At 76.2% G+C, this 15,951-nt stretch overlaps 1 protein-coding gene across 1 annotated transcript; it reads left to right on the top strand.

The window, feature by feature from the left end:
- Window positions 1-5,636: 5,636 nt before the first annotated feature.
- Window positions 5,637-15,733, top strand: LOC127029127 (translation initiation factor IF-2-like). Its single transcript, XM_050914771.1, has 4 exons — window positions 5,637-5,834; window positions 6,365-6,446; window positions 14,044-14,278; window positions 15,195-15,733. The coding sequence occupies exons 1-4, from the start codon at window positions 5,637-5,639 to the stop codon at window positions 15,625-15,627; spliced, it is 948 nt and encodes a 315-aa protein (XP_050770728.1). The 3' UTR covers window positions 15,628-15,733.
- Window positions 15,734-15,951: the final 218 nt, after the last annotated feature.

The following is a 15,951-nucleotide window of genomic DNA, read 5'->3' as shown; positions in this document are numbered from 1 at the left end:
CCAGACCCCGCCGGCACTCGGTGCGGTGCTGCCCAGCCCCGGGGGTTGCTGGTTTGTTGCTCTGTGCCACCTGCTGCTGCTGCTGCTGTGTGGGGCTGAAACCCCCCCCGGTTCAGCCAGACCCTGGCTTCTCGCCGCCGCTCTCTGTCCGGGGAGAAAGGGGACGTCGCTGGCTTCCCGTCCCGTCTCTCCCTCCCCTCCGTCGCGGGTGCACGGGCACCGGGAGCCGCTGCCCAAAGCGCCGGGCAGAGCCGCCCGTGCCCGGGAGGCAGCCGGGTTTGCAGGGGGCAGCAGCTCGGGGGCTCTGTGGCACGTCTGACTGTCCCACGTCTCTCCCTGTGCAGGGACGGACGGACGGATGACGGAGGACCCAGCCACGCCGGGAGCTGCGGAGCCCCAGGAAGAAGCCGGGCTGCCTGCGCCCAGGCCGACGCTGCCGCCTGCCCCGCTCCTGGCTGGGGACAGCCTGCCTCGCCCGGCCGGGTGACGCCGCGGCTCCAGCTCAGTTGTTTGGGCCCCCCGTTTGTTTTGGGTCCCGTTCCAATTGCCGGTGCCGTCGGTTTGGTCGTGCGGGCTCCTGTCTGTTGCTGCTCCAGCTCGTGGACGGCTCCAGTTCCGTTTGCAGGCCCAGCTCAGCTTTGGTTCCTGTTCCAGCTCGTGGACGGCTCCGGCTCATTTCCATGCCCGCTTGCGGATGGTTCCAGCTCGAGTTTGGCTGCAGCTCCCGCTCCTCGCCACTTCCAGTTGGTCTGCGGCTCCAGCTCGTGCTTGTTAAAACGATCTTGGCTTTTGGCAAGGTCGTAAATCAATCACTGTCTTCACTTGCATATGAATATTAAATGTCATAACCGCACACACGCTGCCTCATTAGTCTGTGTTTATTGCTCCATCCCGTCCCGCCGGTTGTACACACCTCGAAGGAAGAGTGGCGAAAAGCGCCTTTCCCCCAGAGACTATCTCAGACGTTGAATTCGGCCTGGTGCATGCCAGCCTCCCCGGCTGCGGGGACCAACGCGACCGGACCCCCACCTCCGGCGGGGCCCACGCACCTGCCCACCCCCCTCCCACCCCCAAGGCCCTCCTGCCCCCAACACCCTCCAACGCCCTCCCACCCTCCCGCTGCCCCCGCCACCCGGCCCCGGGTCTGACCCCAGCCAGAGCCGGCGGGCTCCCCTCCCCAGCCCAAACCCGCAGGGCTCGGGCTCTGCTCCAGCCCGAAGCCCCGGCACCGGCTCTCCAGGCCCGAGCCCCCGAGCCCACACCCCCCCCAGCCCCGCGTGTGAGGTCGGGACGGGCCCGGCGCTGTCGGGCGGTGCTTGCGAACTGGACGGGGGGCCCGGGGGCGGGACCCCCCTGTGGCCGCGGGCGGCTCGGGCCAGGACGGGGGGGCGCCGGGCTCCGGCCCTCCGGGCTTTTATTCCCCGGCGCCCCGAGCCCCGCCGGCTCCGACGCGGGAGGAGACACCGGCAGCGCGGCCGCCCGGGCACCGCCGCTGGCCCGCCGCCTCCGCCCCGACACCCCCCCGCTCGGCCGCGGCCCCTGCCCCGCTTCCCGGCCCCGGGCCGAGCCCCCGCGCTCACCTGGCCCGCCGGGGGAGCCCGGCCCGGCCGCTGCCGCGCCGGGGCCGCGCCACCGGCACCGGCGAACGAGGAAAGGGGGAGACGGCGGCCGCCGGGGCTCAAATCTGCTCGGCCCCGCCCCGCGCAGCCGCCCTGCGGACCCGCCCACTCCCTCGCCCCGCCCCGCCCACCTGTGCCCGTCCCGCCTCGCGCACGCGCCCTGCGGACCCGCCCACTCGGACCCGCCCCGCGCACCTGGGCCCCGCCCCGCGCATGCGCCCTCGGGCCCCGCGCACCTGGGCCGGCCCCGCCCGCGCCCGCGCTCTGGGCTCCGCCCCGCCTTCTCGCCGCGCCCCGCCTCCCGCCCGCGCCTCCTCTTCCGCCGCAGAACGCGCCGCCACCGACCGGGGCGGACGTCGGTACCGGTGCGCCGGGCGGGACCCGTGGCTCGGGACGCGGGGAGGGAGCCCGGCCCGGGGCTTCTCCGGGGCGCGCGGAGCCCGGGGCCGGTGAGGCCGGGCCGGGCTTGGGGCTGTGGACGGGGCCAGCGCCGGGTCTCGCGGGCGCGCGGAGCCGGCGGGGGGGTCCTGGTCGCCGTCCGCCTCTCCCTGGCGGGCGGGCTGCGGGTCCCGGGGCTCCGTCCCGCCCCGCGGAGCCGGAGGACCGCGGCAGCACCGGAGCCGGGCCCGGGCCCGGCCCGGCCTCGCCGTCCCGGCCGGCGCCTTGGGCAGGAGCAGCCGCGCTCCGGGTTCCGGGCCCGAGCGGGGCCGGGGCCCAAGTCCCGCGTTCCCTCCCCACGCTGCCGCTCCTGCCCGGGGCTCCGGCCGCGCTCCCCGCCGGGGCTCTGCCGGTGCCGCGGTCGGTGTCACGGAACGGGCGCCGGCGGCTCCGCGCGGACACCGAATAAAGGCTGGAAACCGCCGGCGGCGCTGGGGCTGCCCCGGCACGGTCTGCCCGGCTCCCGCAGTGCCCGCACCGGGGTCCCCGGCCCGTGAGCGCCGACGGGGAACGGCCCGCGGGAGGGCAAGGGGCGCCTCGGCTCCCGGAGCCCCTTGTGCTCCCGGGAGCTCCCCGGGGGGAGCCCTGCCCGCCCCGGGAACGGCCGGGGGGGCTCCAGGGCCGAGCCCGAACCCGCGGGGCTGGGGCTCCGCTGCCGGGCCCTGCAGCAGCGGCGGGGGCCGGCCCCCAGCCCCCAAACACGGCACCGGCTCTGCTCCCCAAGCCCGGCGGGGCCAGATGAGCCCCGCTTGGAGCCCCCAGAACCACAGCGCTGAGTCTCTGCTGCGGAGCCCAGCCCGGCAGGACTTAGGCTCGCCCTAAACCTGCCCCAGTGAGCCTGGCTCCCAGCCCCAGCAACGGGGACTTGGGCTCTGTTCTCCAAGCACTAAAACACACGACTACTTAGGCTCTGTGTCCCAGCCCCAAAACGCAGGACTTGCTCAGTCCCTCTCAAGACCGCGAACTGCCCCCATGAGCCGGGTCTCACCCTCCCAAGCGCAGGACTGACTGAGTCTCCCTTTCAGAAGCCCAGGATTGCCTGAGCGACCCTGGTTGGAAGCCCCACGAACACAAGACTCCGCTTTCAAGCCCCCACATTGGCCAAAGGAGCCTGGTTTTGAGCCCCGCACACGCAGGACTTAGTCTCCGCGGGAAGGGCCCAGCTCAGCCGTGCCCGGTTCTGCCCCCAAACCCCGTCGCTTGCCCTCCCTCGTCCTGAAGGGAGCCAGGCTTTTGCCCCCCTCGACCCTGTGTCCAAGCCTGGAAAACGCAGGACTTAGTCTCCGTTTCGAGCCCCAGGAGCCCGGTTTCAGGTCCTGAAGGCACCCGACTCCATCGCTGTTTCTGAGCCCCCAAAACCCAGGACTGGGTCTCCGTTTTCCAGCCCCCGAACTCGCCCGGCAGCTTTTTTCCCGGCCCACAAAGGCCGGACTTGGGCTCTGCTGCCAAGCCCCGAAGACTTCTTAGTCTCCGGTTTTGAGCCCCTGCAGAGCGTCCAAGTCCCCACAACGCAGGGCTGACGAGCCTCCCTTTTTCAGCCCGGAAAACACGGACTTTGGGGGTTTAGCCTGCGTGCCCGGGTCTGAGCACGCGACTCGGTCCCCGAGCCCCCGACCCAGGCAGGTGAGCCTGCCTTTGAGCTGCGAAACCCCTCGGCTCCGGCTCCGCGCCCCCAAACCCCAGGAGCTCCTTTCCCTCCGGAGCCCCCGAGCTGCTGCTCCGCCTCACCAGCCCAGGCCCTGCTGCGGGAAAACCCCACGCCTGGGCCCGGCTCCGAGCCCCCACACCACCCCCTCTGCCCGGGCTGAGCCCCAGGACAGGCCCGGAGCCGGGGGTCACCTCTCCCGACACCCACACGCTGCCCCCGGGCTGCTCGCCCAAAACCGGCCCGAGGTTCGCAGCCCCCCGAGCACCCGGCCGAGCCCCCAGCCCCCAGCCCCGCGTGTGAGGTCGGGACGGCCCGGCCGGCAGCCCCGGCGGTGTCGGCGGTGCTTGCGAACTGACCGGGGGGGGGCCCGTGTGGCCGCGGGCGGCTCGGGCGAGGACGGCGGGGCGCCGGGCTCCGGCCCTCCGGGCTTTTTCCCGGCGCCGCGGCCCCGGCCCCGGCCGAGCCCCCGCGCCTCACCTGGGCCCGCCGGGGGAGCCCGGCCCGGCCGCTGCCGCCCCGGGCCGCGCCACCGGCAACGGGAACGAGGAAAGGGGGAGACGGCGGCCGCCGGGCCTCAAATCTGCTCGGCCCCGCCCGCGCCGGCGCCCTGCGGGCCCGCCCACTCCCTCGCCCCGCCCACCCCTGTGCCGGCTCCGCCCCGTGCCGACGCCCTGCGGACCCGCCCACTCCCCTCGCCCCGCCCCGCCCACCTGTGCCGGCCCCGCCCGCGCACGCGCCTGCGACTACACCACACCCCTCGCCCGCCCACCTGTGCCGCCCCGCCCCGCGACGGCACCCTGCGAACACGCCCACTCCCCTCGCCCCGCCCCACTCACCTGTGCCGGCCCCGCCCCGCGACGGCGCCCTGCGGACCCGCCCACTCCCTCGCCCCGCCCCACCTGTGCCGGCCCCGCCCGCGACGGCGCCCTGCGGACCCGCCCACTCCCCTCGCCCCGCCCACCCACCTGTGCCGGCCCCGCCCCGCGCACGCGCCCTGCGAAAACGCCCACTCCCCTCGCCCCGCCCACCCGTGCCGGCCCGCCCCGCGCACGCGCCCTGCGAAAACGCCCACTCCCCTCGCCCCGCCCCACTCCGCCCCGCCCACCGCGCCGGCCCCGCCCCGCGCACGCGCCCTGCGGACCCGCCCACTCCCTCGCCCCGCCCCGCCACCCCGTGCCGGCCCGCCCCGCGCACGCGCCCTGCGCCGCCACTCTCCCTCGCCCCGCCCACCCGTGCCGGCCCCGCCCCGCGCACGCGCCCTGCGAACACGCCCACTCCCCTCGCCCCGCCCCCTGCCGCCCGCCCCCGCGACGGCCCGCGCCCCGCGACGGCGCCCTGCGCCGCCCACCCCCTCGCCCCGCCCACCCGCGACGGCCCCGCCCCGCGACGGCGCCCTGCGGCCCGCCCACTCCCCTCGCCCCGCCCTCCACCCGGGCCGGCTCCGCCCCGCGCACGCGCCCTGGGCTCCGCCCCGCCTTCTCGCCTCGCCCCGCCTCCCGCCCACGCCGCCTTCCCGCCACGCCCGAATCAGGCACGCCCCCGCGGCCGCACCCGCAGTCACGTGCCTCGGCGGCGGCAGGTGCGCGGCGGCCCCCGAGGCTTCAAAACCCCTCGCGGCCGCCAGGGGGCGCCGCCGTCGCGGGAACGGCGGCGGCGGGAGCGGGGTCCCGGTCCGGTCCCGGGGCTGTGGCTGGCGGGCCCCTGCCGCGCCCGGGGCCGCTTCCCCGCCACGCCCGGGTCCCGCCCGCGCCGGGGCCGAGCTGCTCCGGGGGCCGAGCCGACCCCGGCGCCTCCGGGCGTGCTCCGAGCCGGGGCCGCGCCCAGGGTGCCGCTCTGCCGGGCCCGGCTGCAGCCGCGCCGGGCCCCGCTGTCCCGTCTCCCCGGGGCTCCTCCGGGGCCGCCCCGGGCGCGGTTCTCACGCGGTCTCGGCAATGGGCGGCCGCAGCCGGCAGGCGGGAACCGGGGGCGACGCCATCTCCCGGCCGCCCCGGGCGGCCTCGGGTGCCGGGCCGGGGCCGGGCGAGGAAACGGGGCAAACCGGGAAAAACGGGGCAGAACCGGGGCCGCTTCCTTCCTTCTCTCTCCGCCCGCAGGCTCCGGGGCGGGAGCGGGGGCACCGGCCGCTGCCGGTAGGCGCTGCCTGAAGCTCGAGTCCCCGCAGGCAGCGGGTGCTGCCCGTCCCCTCCCGGGACCGGACCCCCGGCTCTCGGTGGGGGCTCCGGCCGGGACCCACGGGGGACCCTGGCAGGCACCGGCCTGCGGCCCCCCGGGTTTCCCAGCGGCGGGAGCTGCCCTGCCTGCCCTGCCTGCGCTGGGTTGGTTTCCCCTGCCCCGCTGCGGGATCCCCCGTGGGTGCCCGGCTGGGGCCCGGTGACTTTCCCGGCGGGTTTGGCTCCGACTCGGGGGTCCCTCTCGGGGGTCCCGTGGCTGCAGCTCGGCCCGTGGGGCCGGGGGTCCCGGCAGCTCCGATTTCCACCACGGGATCAGCCCCGGCTCGAACCCTGAGCCGGCGACCGGCCGCGGGGGCTCCGCACGCCCCTCTCCCAGCCGGGACCCGGGGCAGACGGGGACCCGGCGGGGCTGGGGTCTCCCGGGGCGGCCGTGACCCGCCGCCGGCTCCCTCCTCCCGGCACAGGCGCCGGCTGGTTTTTTCTCCCAGCTCTTGCCCGGAGCGGCTGCCGGCAGGACAGACCCCTCCGGCCTGGCGCCGGCTCTGCCGGAGCCGGGGAGAGCTCGGACCGGTGAGGGTGGCAGCTGCTGCTGCTGGGGGAACTGGTTTCCACTGGGTGTGCCCTTCGGCCCGCCCGCGTCATCCTCGCAGGCGCTGCCACGGCGGGGCCCGGGGCGGCTGCGGGCCCTGCGCGAAGCCCTGCTTTGACCGAAACCCTTCTTTTTCAGCTCAAAGCGTGCTGTGGCGGGAGCAGAGGCCGCTGCAGGGACCCACGCCGGCTCCTGCAGCCCCGTGGGCGAGACGGTGGAGCCGGCCTGGCCGGGCACGGGCAGCGACGGCCATCCCGGTGCCAGGTGGCTGTGCCGACGCGTGGGGAAGGCTCATCCCGGTGCCCGGGCGAGGAGCACAGCCCCGAGGCGGTGAGCGCCGGGGACACCGGCGGCGAGGACGTGCCCGGTGAGGTGAGTGCCCCGAGGCGGCGGCGGCGGCCGAGCGGAGCTGCGCGGTGGAGCGGGGTGCTCGGCTCCCGGGGCCGGCTGTGCCGGCGGGGATCTCCGGTGCTGCGGGAGGGGCCGGGTCCCTGCAGGGTCCCGGGGATGGAGGGGCAGGCGGGGGTCCTGTCCCCGGCCAGGGGAGCGGGGTGCCGGGGGCTGCCGTGCCCCGGGAGCACCAGGACCGAGCGGTGCGAGGGAGCCGGGCCTGGCCGCAGCTCAGGGAGCGGTTTTGTGCTCGGGGCACGATGGCTTTGCCCCTCGTCCTGCCGGCGGGTGGCCGAGGGACGGGGAGAGTGGGTGCCGTCCCCCGGCAGGGCTCCCCGTGGGGAAGGAGAGGTCCCGGCACCGGCAAGGCAGCACCGGTGGGTCGCTGCAGGTGCCGGTGGGAGCTCAGCACGGCAGGGCCGCAGCCTGTGCCCACTGGGCAGGTTGCCCCTGTGGCCCGTGGCTGTTTGTGGGTGCAGGAGGGGCCTGGGGGTCCCGCGGGTCGGCGCCGCACGTTTGGGGGGCAGGAGCGGGCGCTGTCGGGGTCCGGCCCAGACCCGCCGGCACTGGTGCGGTGCTGGCCCCAGCCCCGGGGGTTGCTGGTTGTTGCTCTGTGCCACCGCTGCTGCTGCTGCTGCTGCTGTGTGGGGCTGAACCCCCCCGGTTCAGCCAGACCCTGGCTCTCGCCCGCTCTCCCGGGGAGAAAGGGGACGTCGCTGGCTCCCGTCCCCGTCTCTCCCTCCCCTCCCGTCGCGGGTGCACGGCACCGGGGAGCCGCTGCCCAAAGCGCCGGGCAGAGCCGCCCGTGCCCGGGAGGCAGCCGGGTTTGCAGGGGCGGCAGCAGCTCGGGGGCTCTGTGGGCACAGTCTGACTGTCCCACGTCTCTCCCTGTGCAGGGACGGACGGACGGATGGACGGAGGACCCCAGCCACGCCGGGAGCTGCGGAGCCCCCAGGAAGAAGCCGGGCTGCCTGCGCCCAGGCCGACGCTGCCGCCTGCCCCGCTCCTGGCTGGGGACAGCCCTGCTCGCCCGGCCGGTGACGCCGCGGCTCCAGCTCAGTTGTTTGGGCCCCCGTTTGTTTTGGGTCCCGTTCCAGTTGCCGGTGCCGTCGGTTTGGTCGTGCGGGCTCCTGTCTGTTGCTGCTCCAGCTCGTGGACGGCTCCAGTTCCGTTTGCAGGCCCAGCTCAGCTTTGGTTCCTGTTCCAGCTCGTGGACGGCTCCGGCTCATTTCCATGCCCGCTTGCGGATGGTTCCAGCTCGAGTTTGGCTGCAGCTCCCGCTCCTCGCCACTTCCAGTTGGTCTGCGGCTCCAGCTCGTGCTTGTTAAAACGATCTTGGCTTTTGGCAAGGTCGTAAATCAATCACTGTCTTCACTTGCATATGAATATTAAATGTCATAACCGCACACACGCTGCCTCATTAGTCTGTGTTTATTGCTCCATCCCCGTCCCGCCGGTTGTACACACCTCGAAGGAAGAGTGGGCGAAAAGCGCCTTTCCCCCAGAGACTATCTCAGACGTTGAATTCGGCCTGGTGCATGCCAGCCTCCCCGGCTGCGGGGACCAACGCGACCGGACCCCCACCTCCGGCGGGGGCCACGCACCCTGCCCACCCCCTCCCACCCCCCAAGGCCCTCCTGCCCCCAACACCTCCCAACGCCCTCCCACCCTCCCGCTGCCCCGCCACCCGGCCCCGGGTCTGACCCCAGCCAGAGCCGGCGGGCTCCCTCCCCAGCCCAAACCCGCAGGGCTCGGGCTCTGCTCCAGCCCGAAGCCCCGGCACCGGCTCTCCAGGCCCCGAGCCCCCGGCCGAGCCCCACACCCCCCAGCCCCGCGTGTGAGGTCGGGACGGGCCCGGCAGCCGGCGCTGTCGGGCGGTGCTTGCGAACTGGACGGGGGGGGCCCGTGTGGCCGCGGGCGGCTCGGGCCAGGACGGGGGGCGCCGGGCTCCGGCCCTCCGGGCTTTATTCCCCGGCGCCCCGAGCCCCGCCGGCTCCGACGCGGGAGGAGACACCGGCAGCGCGGCCGCCCGGGCACCGCCGCTGGCCCGCCCGCCTCCGCCCCGACACCCCCCGCTCGGCCGCGGCCCCTGCCCCGCTTCCCGGCCCCGGGCCGAGCCCCCCGCGCCTCACCTGGGCCCGCCGGGGGAGCCCGGCCCGGCCGGCCGCTGCCGCCCGGGCCGCGCCACCGGCACCGGCGAACGAGGAAAGGGGGAGACGGCGGCCGCCGGGGCTCAAATCTGCTCGGCCCCGCCCCGCGCAGCCGCCCTGCGGACCCGCCCACTCCCCTCGCCCCGCCCCGCCCACCTGTGCCCGTCCCGCCTCGCGCACGCGCCCTGCGGACCCGCCCACTCGGACCCGCCCCGCGCACCTGGGCCCCGCCCCGCGCATGCGCCCTCGGGCCCCGCGCACCTGGGCCGGCCCCGCCCGCGCCCGCGCTCTGGGCTCCGCCCCGCCTTCTCGCCGCGCCCCGCCCCGCCCGCGCCTCCTCTTCCGCCGCCAGAACCGCGCCGCCACCGACCGGGGCGGACGTCGGTACCGGTGCGCCGGGCGGGACCCGTGGCTCGGGACGCGGGGGGAGCCCCGGCCCGGGGGCTGCGCGGAGCCCGGGGCCGGTGAGGCCGGGCCGGGCTTGGGGCTGTGGACGGGGCCAGCGCCGGGTCTCGCGGGCGCGCGGAGCCGGCGGGGGGGTCCTGGTCGCCGTCCGCCTCTCCTGGCGGGCGGGCTGCGGGTCCCGGGGCTCCGTCCCGCCCCGCGGAGCCGGAGGACCGCGGCAGCACCGGAGCCGGGCCCGGGCCCGGCCCGGCCGCCGTCCGCGGCGCGGCGCCGGGCAGGAGCAGCCGCGCTCCGGGTTCCGGGCCCGAGCGGGGCCCGGGGCCCCAAGTCCCGCGTTCCCTCCCCACGCTGCCCGCTCCTGCCCGGGGCTCCGGCCGCGCTCCCCGCCGGGGCTCTGCCGGTGCCGCGGTCGGTGTCACGGAACGGGCGCCGGCGGCTCCGCGCGGACACCGAATAAAGGCTGGAAACCGCCGGCGGCGCTGGGGCTGCCCGGCACGTCTGCCGGGCACGGTCTGCCCGGCTCCCGCAGTGCCCGCACCGGGGTCCCCGGCCCGTGAGCACCGTCGGGGAACGGCCCGCGGAGGGCAAGGGGCGCCTCGGCTCCCGGAGCCCCTTGTGCTCCGGGAGCTCCCCGGGGGGGAGCCCTGCCCGCCCCGGGAACGGCCGGGGGGCTCCAGGGCCGAGCCCGAACCCGCGGGGCTGGGGCTCCGCTGCCGGGCCCTGCAGCAGCGGCGGGGGCCGGCCCCCAGCCCCAAACACGGCACCGGCTCTGCTCCCCAAGCCCGGCGGGGCCAGATGAGCCCCGCTTGGAGCCCCCAGAACCACAGCGCTGAGTCTCTGCTGCGGAGCCCAGCCGGCAGGACTTAGGCTCGCCCTAAACCTGCCCCAGTGAGCCTGGCTCCCAGCCCCAGCAACGGGGGACTTGGGCTCTGTTCTCCAAGCACTAAAACACACGACTACTTAGGCTCTGTGTCCCAGCCCCAAAACGCAGGACTTGCTCAGCCCTCTCTTCAAGACCGCGAACTGCCCCCATGAGCCGGGTCTCACCCTCCCCAAGCGCAGGACTGACTGAGTCTCCCTTTCAGAAGCCCAGGATTGCCTGAGCGACCCTGGTTGGAAGCCCACGAACACAAGACTCCGCTTTCAAGCCCCACATTGGCCAAAGGAGCCTGGTTTTGAGCCCCACGCAGGACTTAGTCTCCGCGGGAAGGGGCCCAGCTCAGCCGTGCCCGGTTCTGCCCCCAAACCCGTCGCTTGCCCTCCCTCGTCCTGAAGGGAGCCAGGCTTTTGCCCCCTCGACCCCGTGTCCAAGCCTGGAAAACGCAGGACTTAGTCTCCGTTTCGAGCCCCAGGAGCCCGGTTTCAGGTCCTGAAGGCACCCGACTCCATCGCTGTTTCTGAGCCCCCAAAACCCAGGACTGGGTCTCCGTTTTCCAGCCCCCGAACTCGCCCGGCAGCTTTTTTCCCGGGCCCACAAAGGCCGGACTTGGGCTCTGCTGCCAAGCCCCGAAGACTTCTTAGTCTCCGGTTTTGAGCCCCTGCAGGAGCGTCAAGTCCCCACAACGCAGGGCTGACCGAGCCTCCTTTTTCAGCCCGGAAAACACGGACTTTGGGGGGTTTAGCCTGCGTGCCCGGGTCTGAGCACGCGACTCGGTCCCCGAGCCCCCGACCCAGGCAGGTGAGCCTGCCTTTGAGCTGCGAAACCCCTCGGCTCCGGCTCCGCGCCCCCAAACCCCAGGAGCTCCTTTCCCTCCGGAGCCCCCCGAGCTGCTGCTCCGCCTCACCAGCCCAGGCCCTGCTGCGGGAAAACCCCACGCCTGGGCCCGGCTCCGAGCCCCCCACCACCCCTCTGCCCGGGCTGAGCCCCAGGACAGGCCCGGAGCCGGGGGTCACCTCTCCCGACACCCACCGCTGCCCCCGGGCTGCTCGCCCAAAACCGGCCCGAGGTTCGCAGCCCCCGAGCACCCGGCCGAGCCCCCCCCCCCCGCCCCGCGTGTGAGGTCGGGACGGGCCCGGCAGCCCCGGCGTGTCGGGCGGTGCTTGCGAACTGACCGGGGGGGGGCCCGTGTGGCCGCGGGCGGCTCGGGCGAGGACGGCGGGGCGCCGGGCTCCGGCCCTCCGGGCTTTATTCCCCGGCGCCGCGGCCCCGGCCCCGGGCCGAGCCCCCGCGCCTCACCTGGGCCCGCCGGGGAGCCCGGCCCGGCCGCTGCCGCCCCGGGGCCGCGCCACCGGCACGGGGAACGAGGAAAGGGGGAGACGGCGGCCGCCGGGCTCAAATCTGCTCGGCCCCGCCCCGCGCCGGCGCCCTGCGGGCCCGCCCACTCCCCTCGCCCCGCCCCGCCCACCTGTGCCGGCTCCGCCCCTGCCGGCGCCCTGCGGACCCGCCCACTCCCCTCGCCCCGCCCGCCCACCTGTGCCGGCCCGCCCCGCGCACGCGCCCTGCGACTACACCCACTCCCCTCGCCCCGCCCACCTGTGCCGGCCCCGCCCCGCGACGGCACCCTGCGAACACGCCCACTCCCCTCGCCCCGCCCCACTCACCTGTGCCGGCCCCGCCCGCGACGGCGCCCTGCGGACCCGCCCACTCCCCTCGCCCCGCCCCACCACCTGTGCCGGCCCCGCCCCGCGGGCGCCCTGCGGACCCGCCCACTCCCTCGCCCCGCCCCCCACCTGTGCCGGCCCCGCCCCGCGCACGCGCCCTGCGAAAACGCCCACTCCCCTCGCCCCGCCCACCCGTGCCGGCCCCGCCCCGCGCACGCGCCCTGCGAAAACGCCCACTCCCTCGCCCCGCCCCACTCCGCCCCGCCCCCGCGCCGGCCCCGCCCCGCGCACGCGCCCTGCGGACCCGCCCACTCCCCTCGCCCGCCCACCCGTGCCGGCCCCGCCCCGCGCACGCGCCCTGCGGCCCGCCCACTCTCCCTCGCCCCGCCCACCCGTGCCGGCCCCCCGCCCGCACGCGCCCTGCGAACACGCCCACTCCCCTCGCCCCGCCCCGCCCCCACCCGCGCGGCCCGCCCCGCGACGGCGCCCTGCGGCCCGCCCACTCCCTCGCCCCGCCCCGCCCCCGCCGACGGCCCGCCCCGCGACGGCGCCCTGCGGCCCGCCCACTCCCCTCGCCCCGCCCTCCCACCCGGGCCGGCTCCGCCCGCGCACGCGCCCTGGGCTCCGCCCCGCCTTCTCGCCTCGCCCCGCCTCCCGCCCACGCCGGCCTTCCCGCCCACGCCCCGAATCAGGCACGCCCCCGCGGCCGCACCCGCAGTCACGTGCCTCGGCGGCGGCAGGTGCGCGGCGGCCCCCGAGGCTTCAAAACCCCTCGCGGCCGCCAGGGGGCGCCGCCGTCGCGGGAACGGCGGCGGCGGGAGCGGGGTCCCGGTCCCGGTCCCGGGGCTGTGGCTGGCGGGCCCCTGCCGCGCCCGGGGCCGCTTCCCCGCCACGCCCGGGTCCCGCCCGCGCCGGGGCCGAGCTGCTCCGGGGGCCGAGCCGACCCCGGCGCCTCCGGGCGTGCTCCGAGCCGGGGCCGCGCCCAGGGTGCCGCTCTGCCGGGCCCCGGCTGCAGCCGCGCCGGGCCCCGCTGTCCCGTCTCCCCGGGGCTCCTCCGGGGCCGCCCCGGGCGCGGTTCTCACGCGGTCTCGGCAATGGGCGGCCGCAGCCGGCAGGCGGGAACCGGGGGCGACGCCATCTCCCGGCCGCCCCGGGCGGCCTCGGGGTGCCGGGCCGGGGCCGGGCGAGGGAAACGGGGCAAACCGGGAAAAACGGGGCAGAACCGGGGCCGCTTCCTTCCTTCTCTCTCCGCCCGCAGGCTCCGGGGCGGGAGCGGGGGCACCGGCCGCTGCCCGGTAGGCGCTGCCTGAAGCTCGAGTCCCCGCAGGCAGCGGGTGCTGCCCCCGTCCCCTCCCGGGCCGGACCCCCCGGCTCTCGGTGGGGGCTCCGGCCGGGACCCACGGGGGACCCTGGGCAGGCACCGGCCGGCTGCGGCCCCCCGGGTTTCCCAGCGGCGGGAGCTGCCCTGCCTGCCCTGCCTGCGCTGGGTTGGTTTCCCCCTGCCCCGCTGCGGGATCCCCCGTGGGTGCCCGGCTGGGGCCCGGTGACTTTCCCGGCGGGTTTTGGCTCCGACCTCGGGGGTCCCCTCTCGGGGGTCCCGTGGCTGCAGCTCGGCCCGTGGGGCCGGGGGTCCCCGGCAGCTCCCGATTTCCACCACGGGATCAGCCCCGGCTCGAACCCTGAGCCGGCGACCGGCCGCGGGGGCTCCGCACGCCCCGTCTCCCAGCCGGGACCCGGGGCAGACGGGGACCCGGCGGGGCTGGGGGTCTCCCGGGGCGGCCGGTGACCCCTCCTGCCGCCGGGCTCCCTCCTCCCGGCACAGGCGCCGGCTGGTTTTTTCTCCCCAGCTCTTGCCCGGAGCGGCTGCCGGCAGGACAGACCCCTCCGGCCTGGCGCCGGCTCTGCCGGAGCCGGGGAGAGCTCGGACCGGTGAGGGTGGCAGCTGCTGCTGCTGGGGGGAACTGGTTTCCACTGGGGTGCAGCCCTTCGGCCCTGCCCCGCGTCATCCTCGCAGGCGCTGCCACGGCGGGGCCCGGGGGCGGCTGCGGGCCCTGCGCGAAGCCCTGCTTTGACCGAAACCCTTCTTTTTCAGCTCAAAGCGTGCTGTGGCGGGAGCAGAGGCCGCTGCAGGGACCCACGCCGGCTCCTGCAGCCCCGTGGGCGAGACGGTGGAGCCGGCCTGGCCGGGCACGGGCAGCGACGGCCATCCCGGTGCCAGGTGGCTGTGCCGACGCGTGGGGAAGGCTCATCCCGGTGCCCGGGCGAGGAGCACAGCCCCGAGGCGGTGAGCGCCGGGGGACACCGGCGGCGAGGACGTGCCCGGTGAGGTGAGTGCCCCGAGGCGGCGGCGGCGAGCGGAGCTGCGCGGTGGGAGCGGGGTGCTCGGCTCCCGGGGCCGGCTGTGCCGGCGGGGATCTCCGGTGCTGCGGGAGGGGCCGGGTCCCTGCAGGGTCCCGGGGATGGAGGGGCAGGCGGGGGTCCTGTCCCCGGCCAGGGGAGCGGGGTGCCGGGGGCTGCCGTGCCCCGGGAGCACCAGGACCGAGCGGGTGCGAGGGAGCCGGGCCTGGCCGCAGCTCAGGGAGCGGTTTTGTGCTCGGGGCACGATGGCTTTGCCCCTCGTCCTGCCGGCGGGGTGGCCGAGGGACGGGGAGAGTGGGTGCCGTCCCCCGGCAGGGCTCCCCGTGGGGAAGGAGAGGTCCCGGCACCGGCAAGGCAGCACCGGTGGGTCGCTGCAGGTGCCGGTGGGAGCTCAGCACGGCAGGGCCGCAGCCTGTGCCCACTGGGCAGGTTGCCCCTGTGGCCCGTGGCTGTTTGTGGGTGCAGGAGGGGGCCTGGGGGGTCCCGCGGGTCCGCCGCACGTTTGGGGGGGCAGGAGCGGGCGCTGTCGGGGTCCGGCCCAGACCCCGCCGGCACTGGTGCGGTGCGGCCCCAGCCCCGGGGGTTGCTGGTTGTTGCTCTGTGCCACCGCTGCTGCTGCTGCTGCTGCTGTGTGGGGCTGAACCCCCCCCGGTTCAGCCAGACCCTGGCTCTCGCCCGCTCTCCCGGGGAGAAAGGGGACGTCGCTGGGCTCCCGTCCCCGTCTCTCCCTCCCCTCCCGTCGCGGGTGCACGGCACCGGGGAGCCGCTGCCCAAAGCGCCGGGCAGAGCCGCCCGTGCCCGGGAGGCAGCCGGGTTTGCAGGGGCGGCAGCAGCTCGGGGGCTCTGTGGGCACAGTCTGACTGTCCCACGTCTCTCCCTGTGCAGGGACGGACGGACGGATGGACGGAGGACCCCAGCCACGCCGGGAGCTGCGGAGCCCCCAGGAAGAAGCCGGGCTGCCTGCGCCCAGGCCGACGCTGCCGCCTGCCCCGCTCCTGGCTGGGGACAGCCCTGCCTCGCCCGGCCGGTGACGCCGCGGCTCCAGCTCAGTTGTTTGGGCCCCCGTTTGTTTTGGGTCCCGTTCCAATTGCCGGTGCCGTCGGTTTGGTCGTGCGGGCTCCTGTCTGTTGCTGCTCCAGCTCGTGGACGGCTCCAGTTCCGTTTGCAGGCCCAGCTCAGCTTTGGTTCCTGTTCCAGCTCGTGGACGGCTCCGGCTCATTTCCATGCCCGCTTGCGGATGGTTCCAGCTCGAGTTTGGCTGCAGCTCCCGCTCCTCGCCACTTCCAGTTGGTCTGCGGCTCCAGCTCGTGCTTGTTAAAACGATCTTGGCTTTTGGCAAGGTCGTAAATCAATCACTGTCTTCACTTGCATATGAATATTAAATGTCATAACCGCACACACGCTGCCTCATTAGTCTGTGTTTATTGCTCCATCCCCGTCCCGCCGGTTGTACACACCTCGAAGGAAGAGTGGGCGAAAAGCGCCTTTCCCCCCAGAGACTATCTCAGACGTTGAATTCGGCCTGGTGCATGCCAGCCTCCCCGGCTGCGGGGACCAACGCGACCGGACCCCCACCTCCGGCGGGGGCCCACGCACCCTGCCCACCCCCTCCCACCCCCCAAGGCCCTCCTGCCCCCAACAC

The sequence above is a fragment of the Gymnogyps californianus genome, unplaced genomic scaffold, assembly GCF_018139145.2.
Source record: "Gymnogyps californianus isolate 813 unplaced genomic scaffold, ASM1813914v2 HiC_scaffold_81, whole genome shotgun sequence".
NCBI lineage: Eukaryota > Metazoa > Chordata > Aves > Accipitriformes > Cathartidae > Gymnogyps > Gymnogyps californianus.
This window is presented reverse-complemented; position numbering and strand designations above follow the sequence as displayed.